Here is a 12,977-nt window from a genome sequence, read left to right as displayed (position 1 = left end):
CCACCAACCATGAACGCCAAAGATGAAGAAACTGAAGATTTTTACAGCCCACCACAGTCTGAAATTGACTGAATACGCAATCAAGATGCATTGATAATTACTGGTGACTGGAACACAAAAGTTGGAAACAAAGAAGATCAGTATGTAGTTAGAAAATACAGCCTTAGTGATAGAAATGATACCAAAGATCACATGATAGAATTCTGCAAGGCCAATGATTTATTCATCAGAAATACGTTCCTTCTACAACACAATGGTTAAGTATACATGTGGACCTCCCTGGATGGATTACATAGGAACCAAATCTACTACACCTGTGGAAAGATACATCATCAGTCAAGACAAAGCCAGGGGCCAACTGTGGAACAGACCATCAATAACACACGTGCAAGTTCAAGTTGAAGCTGAAAAAAATCTAAGTAAATCCACAAGGGTCAAATTACCATCTAGAATACATCCTGCCTGAATTTAGAAACTACCTCAAGAATAGATCTGATGTACTCAACACTAATGACTGAAGACCAGAATAGTTGTGGGAAGACATCAAGGACATCATACATGAAGAAAATGAAAGGTCATTATTAAAAAGACAGGAAAGAAAGAAAATACTAAAATGGATGTTAGAAGAGACTCTTAAACTTGCTCTTAAGCACAGACTAGCTAAAGTGGATGAAAAAAATGACAACGTAAAAGAACCCAACAGATTTCAAAGGGCAGCTAGATAAGACAAGAGAAAGTATCATGATGAAATGGTCAAAGACATGGAATTAGAAAGCCAAAAAGGAAGAATACAATGGACATTTTTAAGCGAAAGAACTGAAGAGAAAATTCAGGCCTTCAATTGCATTATTGAAAGATTCTATGGGCAAAAAACTGGATGACGCAGGAGGCATCAAAAGAAGATGGAAGGATTATACAAAGTCACCGCACCAAAAAGAAATGGTCAACATTCAACCATTTCAGGAGGTAGCCTATAATCAAGAATGACTGGTACTGAAACAAAGTCCAAGTTGCACTGAAGGCATTGGCAAAATATAAGACTCCAGGAACTGACGGAATACCAGCTGGGATGCTTCAACTAATGGATGCAATGCTGGGAAGTGCTTACTCGTCCATGTCAAGAAATTTGGAAGACAGCTACCTGGCTAACCAACTGGAAGAGATCCATATTTATGCCTATTCTAAAGAAAGGAGATCAAACGGAATGCAGAAATTATCCAACAATACCATTAATATCCCGTGCTAGCAAAATTTTGCTAAAGATAATTCAAAAACGGCTGTAGCCATACATCAACAGGGAACTGCCAGAAGTTTAAGCCAGATTCAGAAGAAGATATGGAACGGGGATATCATCACTGATGTCATCCCATGGATCCTGGCCAAAGGTAGAAAATACCAGAAAGATGTTCACTTGTGTTTTATTGACTATGCAAAGGCATTCGACTGTGTGGATAATAAAAAATTATGGATAACATTGCAAAGAATGGGAATTCCAGAATACTTCATTGTGTCTGGATCAAGAGGCAGTTGTTACAACAGGATAAGGAGATACTGCACGGCTCAAAACTGGAAAAGGTGTGTGGCAGAGTTGTATATTTTCACCTATGTATTCACTCTGTGTGCAGAACAAATAATCCAAGAAGCATCCTATATGAAGAACGCAGCCAGGATTGGAAGAAGGTGAAAAGGAAGATGACTTGAAGCACTTACCAATGAAGGTCAAGAGTACAGCCTTCAGCATGGATTACATCTGAACATGAAGAAAATGAAAATCTTCACAACTGGGCCAATAAACAACCTCATGATAAATGAAGAAAAAACTGAAGCTGTCAATGATTTCATTCCAGTTGGATCAACAATCAACATCCATGGGAGCAGGGACCAAGAAATCAAACTGGGAAAAGCATTGGGAAAATTTTCTGCAAAAGACCTCTTTAAATTTTTAAAAAGCAAAGATGTCAGTTTGATGAAAAAAGGGTACCTGACCCCAGCCAGGATCTTTTCAATGACCTCATATGCATGTAAAAGTTGGACAGTGAAAAAGAAGAGAGAAAAAGAATCCATGTGTTCAAACTGTGGTGCTGGTGAAGAATACTGAATATACTGTGGAGTGCCCAAAGAACAAATAATCCAGTCTTAGAAGAAACACAACCAGTATGCTCCTTAGAAGTGGGGATGGTGAGACTTCAGCTTACTTACTTTGGGTACATTAGCAAGAGTACAACTAGATATTTAATGCCTTTTTGTGGTCCTACGTTTACTGATTTCAAGTTTTAAGAAGTATCTCTAGGTGTAGTATTCTAGAATTTGGTGAATAATTCATTCTGTCCTATCTCTACTCACATTCACAGCAAGAGTCTAAGAAGAATTGTCTGTGCACATTGGCTCTACTTCCTCACCTACCAGTCACTCTTCAACCCACTCCTATCTGGCTTCCAACCCTTTAACTCCACTGAAACTTCTCTTGGTAAGGACCGTAACCAAAACCCAAAAACCAAACCCAGGTGCCATCGAGTCGATTCCGACTCATAGCGACCCCATAGGACAGAGTAGAACTGCCCCATAGAGTTTCCCTTTGGTTAGCAGCCGTAGCGTTTAACCACTACGCCGCCAGGGTTTCCAACCATAAGGAACTTCATATTCCTAAATTCAATGAAGACCTTAGTCGTTACTTTTCTTTGCAGCATCATTCAACAAAGTTGATCATCTCTGCCTCTTAAAATAACTCTCTTTAGCTTTGATAGGCCTGCATTCTCCTGGGTGACTCCCAACTCTCTGTTCCGTATCAGTCTTCTTTGAGGACTCTGTCCCTTCTACCTGACCTAAAAGTATTGGACTTCCTTGGGGCTTAGTCTTGGAATTTCATGTAATCCCCTGACTATAAATATCTCCTTCCTGCTGATGGCTCACATATTTACATCTCCAGCCCAGATCTTTCTTCTGAGTCCAGACCAGAATATCAAACTACCTATTCAACATCTCCACTTAGATGCTTCATAAACTTTAAACTCAATATATCCAAAACTGGAGTTTTGTATCTTCTCCCCTGCTGATCCTCTTTCAGTGCACCCCATTCCCGACAATCTAGCCAGTTGCTTCTGATAGAAACCCAGAAGTCCTTTTCTCTCACCACTCATATCCAATCACCAAGTCATGTCATTTTGGCCTTCAAAATATAGCTGTAATATCCCCAATTTCTCCATCTTCACTGCCATCCTCCTGGTCTACGCCATTATCATATTTTGCCTACAACACAGCAATAGTGTCCTAAGTCATCTTCCTGAATCCAGTCATATTCCCCTCTAATTCTGTCACCACACTGCAGCCAGAGTGATCTTTGAAGGATGAAAATATTCCTGATTAAAACCCTTCAGTGGCTTCCTACTGGTTTTAGATAATGTTCACAAGGTACCTCTTCAGACAACCTCATCTCATGCTATCATTCCCCTTTTCTCTAAGCACCAGCCTTACTGGCTTTCTCTCCGTACATTACATATGCTGAGATTTTTCCAGGCACAGGGCCTTTGTATACGTTGAGTCCTCTACCTGAAACACTGTTTTTTCTCTTCCCTCACTCTTCTCCTACTCACTGCTACCCAACACACACACACGCACGCGCGCACGCACCCCAAAACACCAGCGTCTACGTCCAATAGTCAAAAAAGACCAAAAGGAACCAAATAATTGGCAACCCATGGTATGAAAAGATAACACCAAATATAATCTTAACTGCAAACCTTTATATAATTTAAAGCCACTGCTTTAGGTGATTACAATATATTTACTTCTTCAGTGCTCAAAATAATCTGATGAAATGGGTACTACTGTATCCTCTATTTTAAGATGAAGTAAATAAGGCACAGAGAGATTAAGTAACCTAACCAAGGTCAAAGAAATTCAGTAGCAAAGCTAGGATTCAAATTTAGTCCTTCTTCTTTTATGTGAGTACTTGACTGCCTAAGAGCATATAACTTGATTATGGACTATACAGCCCCTCCCTTACACAGTTATTTGGATAGATACTATGTCCTCCCCTAGATAAAAAACATAAGCGAGGGTTGTTGTTAGGTGCCATCAAGTTGGTTCTGATTCATAGCAACCCAATGTAAGTATAACAAAATGAAACACTGCCCAGTTCTACATCATCCTCACAATTGTCGCTATGTTTGAGCCCATTGTTCCAGCCACTGTGTCAATCCATCTCATCGAGCGTCTTCCTCTTTTTTGCTGACTTTCTATTCTATCAAGCATGATGTTCTTCTCCTTGTTTCTAAGGAGAATTCTGGCTTTACTTCTTCAAAGACAGATTTGTTCGTTCTTCTAGCAGTCCATGGTATACTCAATATTCTCCACCAACACCATAATTCAAAGGTGTCAATTCTTCTTTGATCCTCCTTATTCACTGTTCAACTTTCACATGCCAATTAGGTGACTGAAAATACCCTGGCTTTTTTTGGGGGGGTTAGGCATATCTTAGTCCTCAAACTGACATCTTTGCTTTTTGACACTTTAAAAAGGTCTTTTGCAGCAGATTTGCCCAGTGTAATATGTCGTTTGATTTTCTTGACTGCTGCTTCCATGGGCATTGATTGTGAATCCAGCTAAAACGAAATCCTTGACAACTTCCATATTTTCTCTGTTTATCACCATGTTGCTTATTGGTCCACTTGTGAGGGTTTCTGTTTTCTTTATGTTGAGGTATAATCCATACTGAAGACTGTTGTCTTTGATTTTCATGAGTAAGTGCTTCAGGTCTTCAGAGCAAGCAAGGTTGTATCATTTGCATATCTCAGGTTGTTAATGAGTCGTCCTCCAACCCTGATGTTCTGTTTTTCTTCATATAGTACAGCTTCTCAGATTTGCTCAGCATAGATTGAATAAGTACAATGAAAGGATACAACCGTGACGCACTTTATGATTTTAAACCACATAGTATCCCCTTGTTCTGTTCAAACAACTGCCTCTTGATCCATGTACAGGTTCCTCATGAGCACAATTAACTGTTCCGGGATTTCCATTCTTCACAATGTTACCCATAATTTTTTATGATCCATACAGTCAAATGCCTTTGTATAGTTAATAAAACACAGGTAAACATCTTTCTGGTATTCTCTGCTTTCATCCAAGATCCATCTGACATCAGCAATGATATCCCTGATTCCACGTCCTCTTCTGAATTCAGCTTGAATTTCTGGCAGTTCCTTGTTGATGTACTGCTGCAACCATTTCTGAATTATTTCCAGCAAAATTTTACTTGCATGTGATATTAATGACATTGTTCAATAATTTCCGCTTCTGCTGGATCACCTTTCTTTGGAAAGGGCACACATAGGGATCTTTTTCAGTTGGTTGGCCAGGTAGCTGTCTTTCACATTTCTTGGCACAGATGAGTGGGTGCTTCCAGCACTGCATCTGTTTGTTGAAACATCTCAATTGGTATGCCATCAATTCCTGCAGCCTTAGTTTTCACCAATGCTTTCAGTGCAGCGTGGACTTCTTCCTTCAATACTATGGGTTCTTGATCACACACTACTTCCTGATAGGGTTGAATATCAACCAATTCTTTTTGGTACAGTGACTGTGTGTTCCTTCTCTCTTCTTTTGATGATTCCTGCATCATTCAATATTTTGCCCATAGAATCCTTCGATATTGCAACTTGAGGCTTCAATTTTTCCTTCCCTTTTGGTTTTCTAATTCCAGGCCCTTGCACATTTAATTATATTTGTTTTCTTGAGCTGCCCTTTGAAATCTTCTGTTCAGCTCCTTTACTTCATTTCTTTCTTTCAGTTTAGCTACTCCACGATCAGAAGCAAGTTCCAGAGTCTCTTCTGACATCCATTTTGGTCTTTTCTTCCTTTCCTGTCTTTTTAATGACCTTTCGCTTTCTTTATGTATGGGGTCCTTGATATTATCCCACAACTCTTCTGATCTTCAGTCATTAGTGTTCAATTAGTAAAATCTATTTTATTCTTGAGATGGTCTCTAAATTCAGGCGGTATATACTCAAGGTCACATTTTGGCTCTCTTGGACTTGTTTTAATTTTCTTCAGCTTCAACTTGAACTCGCAAATGAGCAACCGATGATCTATTCTGCGGTTGGCCACTGGCTTTGTTCTGACTGATGATATTGAACTTCTTCATTGTCTCCTTCCATAGACATAGTTGACTTGATTCCCGTGTACTCCATTCAGTAAGGTCCAGATGTATACTCCTTGCTTATGTTGCTAAAAAAAAAAAAAAAAAAAAGGTATTTCTAAGGAATAAGCCATTAGTCTTGCATGATTCTATCATGAGATCTCTGGCGTCATTTCTATCACCAAGGCCGTATTTCCCAACTACTGATCCTTCGTTTCCAACTTCTGCATTTCAATCATAAGTAATTATCAATGGATCTTAACTGCATGTTTGATCAATTTCATACTGCAGAAGTTGGTAAAAATCTCCAATACCTTCATCTTTGGCATTAGTGGTTGATGGGTAAATTTGAATAACAGTTGTATTAACTGGTCTTTCTTGTAGGCTTACGGATATTATCCTATCACTGACAGCATTGTACTTCAGGGTAGATCTTGAAATGTTCTTTTGGATGATGAATGTGACACTATTCCTCTTCAATTTGTCATTCCCAACATAGTAGACAATATGATTGTTCGATTCAAAATGGCCAATACCAGTCCATTTCAGCTCACTAGTGTCTAGGATATAGATCTTCAAGCATTCAGTTTCATTTTTGATGACTTCCCATCTTCCTTGATTCATACTTTGTACATTCCATGTTCCAATTACTCACAGGCGTTTGCAGCTGTTTTTTTCTTATTTTGCACCATGCCACATCATGCAAATGAAGGTCCCGAAAGCTTTATTCCATCCACATCATTAAGGTCGACTCTTTGAGGAAGCAGTTCTTCCCCACTTGTATTTCAAGTGCCTTCCAACCTGAGAGGCTTATCTTTCGGCACTATATCAGAGAATATTCCATTGCTATTCCTAAGGTTTTCACTGGTTAATTTTTCTTTTTCCGGAAGAAGATACCCAGGTCCTTCTCCCTAGTCTTAGTCTGGAAGCGCCGCTGAAATCTGTCTACCATGGGTGACCCTGCTGGTGTTTTAAAACACCAGCGGTATAGCTTCCAACATCAAAGTAACATGCAAACCACCACGTTATGACAAACTGAGGGCAGGGACCTTTTATATCTTGGTTATTGCTATGGGCTCTAGGTGCTCAGTGTTTGTTGAATGTATGAATGCTTACTACTTAATCCTTTGCATAATTATTTTGAGAATTTAATGGGTTCCAATCATGTGTTATATTACTATTTATATCTTCATATGTTAGTTTATCTGTTCAAATACACAATTTCTTATACTTATATTTCTTCCTCTGAAGAAGCAGCCCTTATGGTGCAGTGGTTAAGCGCTCAGTATGAAACAGATGTGTATGAACGGAAAAAGTCTTAAAGGTCAGTAGAAGGCAAACCAGTAAAGCAAGAAGACTATGTCAATAAAGAGAATGATCTGATGAAGGCCTGGGGGTAGGATATGCAGTAGGACTAGTGACAGTTGTATCTGAAAGAGAGGAATTAATGCAAGAAACTGAACAAAGAAGATTTAACAATTCAGTGTCTGACAGTAAAGAAATCAAGAACAGAGATAAAGAACGCGTCCAAAGTTTCAGGAATGGATGAACACCAAAATGATCAGAGAGGGAGACGGTTTTGGTAAAAAGATTGAGTGAAAAGACAAAATGCTCGGTTTTTAGACATGTTTATTTATTTATTTATTTTTATTAACTTTTATTGAGCTTCAAGTGAACGTTTACAAATCAAGTCCGACTGTCACATATAAGTTTATATACACCTTACTCCGTACTCCCACTTGCTCTCCCCCTAATGTGTCAGCCCTTCCAGTCTCTCCTTTCGTGACAATTTTGCCAGCTTCCAACTCTCTCTATCCTCCCATCCCCCCTCCAGACAGGAGATGTCAACACAGTCTCAAGTGTCCACCTGATATAATTAGCTCACTCTTCATCAGCATCTCTCTCCTACCCACTGTCCAGTCCCTTTCATGTCTGATAAGTTGTCTTCGGGAATGGTTCCTGTCCTGGGCCAACAGAAGGTTTGGGGACCATGACCGCCAGGATTCCTCTAGTCTCAGTCAGACCATTAAGTATGGTCTTTTTGTGAGAATTTGGGGTCTGCATCCCACTGATCTCCTGCTCCCTCAGGGGTTCTCTGTTGTGCTCCCTGTCAGGGCAGTCATCAGTTGTGGCTGGGCACCAACTAGTTCTTCTGGTTTCAGGATGATGTAGGTCTCTGGTTCATGTGGCCCTTTCTGTCTCTTGGGCTCTTAGTTATCGTGTGACCTTGGTGTTCTTCATTCTCCTTTGATCCAGGTGGGTTGAGACCAATTAATGCATCTTAGATGGCCGCCTGTTAGCATCTAAGACCCCAGACACCACATTTCAAAGTGGGAAGCAGAATGTTTTCATAACAGAATTATTTTGCCAATTGAGACATGTTTATTTTTGAGATGCTGTTAGGACACCCATATAAAGCTATTCAGCAGACAATCAAATGCAGTCTTGATGCTCAAAGGAGAAATCATGACCATACAGTACCTAAATGGATAAAAGAGTCAAATGCTTAAGAATGAAACAAATTCCCAAGCATGAATGAAAGAATGGAGAGAGTTAAGAGCCAAGTCATCAGGTATACTAACAACTATGGTTCTTACTATCAAACGTCTACTTCCAATGATGATTGACTAGGTCATTGGAACAAATGTTCCCGCTAAAGACAACTAAAAAAGCTGGACAGAATATAAAAACCGTATTTCAAAACTATCAAAAAATTTTAAAAGATAGTAGAGAATAATGGGTCAAGACTGAGAAGGAACGGAAAATTCAGGGAGGTGAGTTATGCATCAGAGGTGTTTTCTAGCCACAGGGAAGGGTGCGAGACTGAGTTATGATTTTCACAGAATTATGTGGCTGGGGGGATAAAGCTGGAGTCCACCGTGCATCAAAGGAAGAACACTTATTTGGGTGGCCCAGAAAATATCAAACCCTAAAACCAGATTAAGGAGATCTCAAATTGCTAGTGCCTCCAGACACCCAACAGAAATAAAACAAAAATTCTCTCTTGAGGAAGATAACGCTATCTTAGGTCTCAACATATTTCTATTAATAATTTTTCAAATGCAACATCCAGGAAACCATTAAAAATAATCAGATATATAAAGAAGCAAGACAACACAAATGAGAACTAAAAGAAATAGTAGACAACAGAAACAGATCTAAAGGAACACCACACAATGAAATTATCAACCACAGACTAAGTAACCACTATCCTTACTATGTTCAAGTCAATATGAGCCAGGCTTGAAAAATTTGACAGGAAAATAGAAACTAAAAAAAGTCACAGAAGATTTGTAAAGTAATCAAATAGAAATTGTATATCTAAAAAAATAAAATAACCAAGAGTAAGATCTCCCTATCAGTCTATAGTCACTTTAAAACAGAAATGAGAATGTAAGGGAGCAGGGAAACTAGACTAATGGATACAGAACGAACAGAACAGAAATAATGAGAATGTTCACACATTGTGAAGAATGTAACCAATGTCACTGAACAATCTGTGTAGAAATTGTTGAGTGAGAACCTAATTCTTAAGGATTAGCCCTTGTGCACTGCTTGTGGGCATATAAAATGGTGCAGCTGCTGTGGAAAATAGCTTAGCAGTTCCTCAAAAAGTTAAACGTAGAATTACCTTACCAAACCAAAACCAAACCTACTGCTGTTGAGTCAATTCCGACTCATAGTAACCCTATAGAACAGAGTAAAACTGCCCCATAGCGTTTCCGAGGAGCACCTGACAGATTTGAACTGCTGACCTCTTGGTTAGCAGCCATAGCACTTAAACCACTACGCCACCAGGGTTTCCGTTATGACCCAGCAATTCTACTCTTAGGCATATACCCAAAAGAAATGAAAGCAGGGACTTTCCAGTGAAAGCAGATACTTGTATACCAATGATCATAGCAGCATTATTCAAAATACCCAAAAAGTGGAAATAACTCAAGTGTCCATCAATAGGTGAATAGATAAACAAAATGTAGTACATCCACACCATGGAGTACTATTCAGCCATAAAAAGAAATGAAGTTCTGATACATGCTATAAAATGCTTGAAAACATTAAACCAAGTGAAAAAAGCCAGGCACAAAAGGGCAAATATTGTACCATCCCATTTACATGAAATACCTAGAAGAGACAAATGCATGTTGTGGTAGTTGCCACTGAGTCAATACGTACTCATGGCCTCCCCATGTGTACAAAGTAGAACTGCACTCCATCGGGTTTCCAAGGCAGTGACCTTTCAGAAGATTGCCAGGCCTTACTTCGGAGGTGCTTCTGGATGGGTTTGAACTGCCAACCTTTCGGTTAGTAGTCCAGTGCTTAACCATTTACACCACCCAGGGACTCCAGACAAAATCACAGAAACAAAAAATTCAATTAGATGTTACCTGGGGCTGGAGGCCTGTTGGCGTAGTAGTTAAGAGCTATGGTTGCTAACCAAAAGGTCAGCAGATTGAGTCCACCAGGCTCTCCTGGGAAACCCTGTCCTACAGGGTTGCTACGAGTCAGAATCAACTCCACAGCAACTGGTTTGTTTTTTTGGGGGTCGGGGGCTGGAGGCAGGGGATAATGGGGAGTTAATTGCACACTTAAAAATGGTTATAATGGCAATTTTTATGTGGCATATTTTTTACTATAAATAAATAGGTAACACACGTAAGGGAGCCCTCTGGGACAAAAAAAAAAAATAGAGTACAGAAGTGCTTCTCAAAAGGTATTCCATGGTACACTAGGGGCTTCCTCCAAAGTGGGTTCAATGTTCAACTACATTGGGGGAATGTTATATTCTCTGCCCCCAATTTGGAAATTCATAATGCACCGTAGCATAGTAAAGAATGAATAATCTTTAATGAAAGAAACCTGTTTAACATTTTTTCTCAATTAATTTAATCATGGAACCATTTTAAGAGTAACATACTTTGGGACATGATAGACTCGGTAGAGATGAGCTACTCTGAGGTACCTCGAAAAGAAAATGAACGTGCTTCCATCCAACCCCTTCAATAAGGTAGGAGTTGAGGTTGCCCATTTGGGTATCTCAAGGTATGGAAGGACAGGTATGTGAAACTGACAAGTACAAAAATGGTTTAGAACATTTTCATATGGGGAACACTATAAGGAGGCGTCAGCCTCTCATTTTCCAGGCAAGAAATCCTTATCTCTTAGACTTTCCCTTCTTCCTCTCCACCTTGGTTATAGATGATTCTGTAACTAAAATGAATTCTCTCTATGCCTCTATACATATTTTACCTCAAAAAACAAACAAACAAAAACAGTAGCACATAAGGAAACTGCGGAATAGATGGTCCAGGATAGGGAATGAGCACCCACTTCATTCTTGGTACCTTTCTCCCGCCCTTCAAATATAGGATATAGGGACAAGGGAGCCTGTAAGGCCAATAGTGAGGAGTAAAAAAAAAAAAAAAAGGGGAAACAAAATAATGACTATACTCCCTTTCATTTGTATAATACATGTACAAGCACTTTTACAAGACTGAATGGTCACATCACCCCATGCAGTGGACCAGATCTACCTCCTGGCCCATCCTCACCCAGCCTCTTGACATTTCCTTGGGATTGCCCCACCAATATACTCTTTGCTCTGGAACTTGAGAGACAGTCCCCATGGGTCAGTGACCCTGTCTTTTAGTTTGTCCTTCCATTTATTTCAGGCTTTAGTCAGCTGAAGTCCTAAGTGACCCAAAGGGTTCAGTACCCACCTACTAACCAACCCAAACCCACCCAGAGGCACCTCGGAAGAATGGCCTGAAATTCTGCTTCCAAAAGGTCACAGGAGTCACCACGATTAAGAAACGACTCCATACAAACTGGTTTTTTTGTTTGTTTGTGGTTGGTTGGTCAGCACTTCAGTGGGGAACGTGAAGGAGATGGACTAGTGAGCTTTTACGTAGTGCTACCTCAGTCCAGGTAGGTACCAGGTGGCCCCTGACAACCAGTCGGCCTCCACGTGTGACAGTGTAATTGTCAGTATCAGAGAGCCCTTGTCTGTCACACTGGCCCCCAGTCTCCCTGCCGGCCTGTCAGAGTCAGTCAGCCCCTTCAGTGTCCATGCCATACAATCCCTGTCAGCCTGTCCATTCCTCACATTTCCGTCAGCCTGTCAGTCCCTTAGTGTCCTCTCCTTCTGTCCAAGTAGCGTTCGGGGAACCTGACCACCCGTGGCCCTAACAGAGGTCTTCACACTCCACCCTCCCTGGAGCCTGTGAGCACCTGGCAGCCATTCCTGCCCTCCGGCCTCACCTTCCATGTAGGAGAAGAGGCTGTCCCAGCTTCCAGGTCAGGCACAGGCGGCTCTCCTGTCCCCGAGGGCATGAAGCGGCCATACCGCTGCAGAGGCCACTGTGCCGCTCCTAATCCCGGAAGCCCGAAGCCGGCCTGCACTTTTCCCGCTTCCGCCATGTCTGGCCGTCGAGCATGCGCAGCCGCGTGGGGGGAGGGGGCTGCCAATCCGCACAGCTAGCCAATTAGGAAGCAAAATGATCCCTGGCCCACCCTTCTCCTCCTGTGGAAGCCAATGGACGTGCTCAGACGACTCCTGCAGGGGGTTCTTGAGTTACTGGAGCTTGGCTCTGCTGCATACCTCAGGGGTCTGCTTTACCTTTCGGCACGTTCTTATCTTTATGGGCAAAGAAGAGGTAGTAGCTCTACCTTGAAGTGTGGCTGTGATGCATATACATGGTAGTTGATCTTGCCTCATCAGTTTTCCGGCCTTCACCTACCCTCAGGCAGCCCTTTCCATTATCAAGCAGCTCTGACTGAGGAGTTTCTAGAAGGGGCTGATCTCCATAATGTCTATACACTGGTACTAGGTCTGCTCTCT

General features: G+C 40.9%; 1 protein-coding gene across 2 annotated transcripts in view; it reads right to left on the bottom strand.

The window, feature by feature from the left end:
• REC114 (REC114 meiotic recombination protein) overlaps positions 1-12,556 on the bottom strand; it is a 103,001-nt gene extending 90,445 nt beyond the window's left edge. For both annotated transcript variants that reach the window (XM_049905478.1, XM_049905479.1), the window contains exon 1: positions 12,398-12,556. In XM_049905478.1, coding sequence (XP_049761435.1) covers positions 12,398-12,556 — 159 coding nt within the window. The remainder of the gene's footprint in view (positions 1-12,397) is intronic.
• Between the last annotated feature and the right edge of the window lie 421 nt (positions 12,557-12,977).

Source organism: Elephas maximus, chromosome 13, assembly GCF_024166365.1.
Source record: "Elephas maximus indicus isolate mEleMax1 chromosome 13, mEleMax1 primary haplotype, whole genome shotgun sequence".
Classification (NCBI taxonomy): Eukaryota; Metazoa; Chordata; class Mammalia; order Proboscidea; family Elephantidae; genus Elephas; species Elephas maximus.
This window is presented reverse-complemented; position numbering and strand designations above follow the sequence as displayed.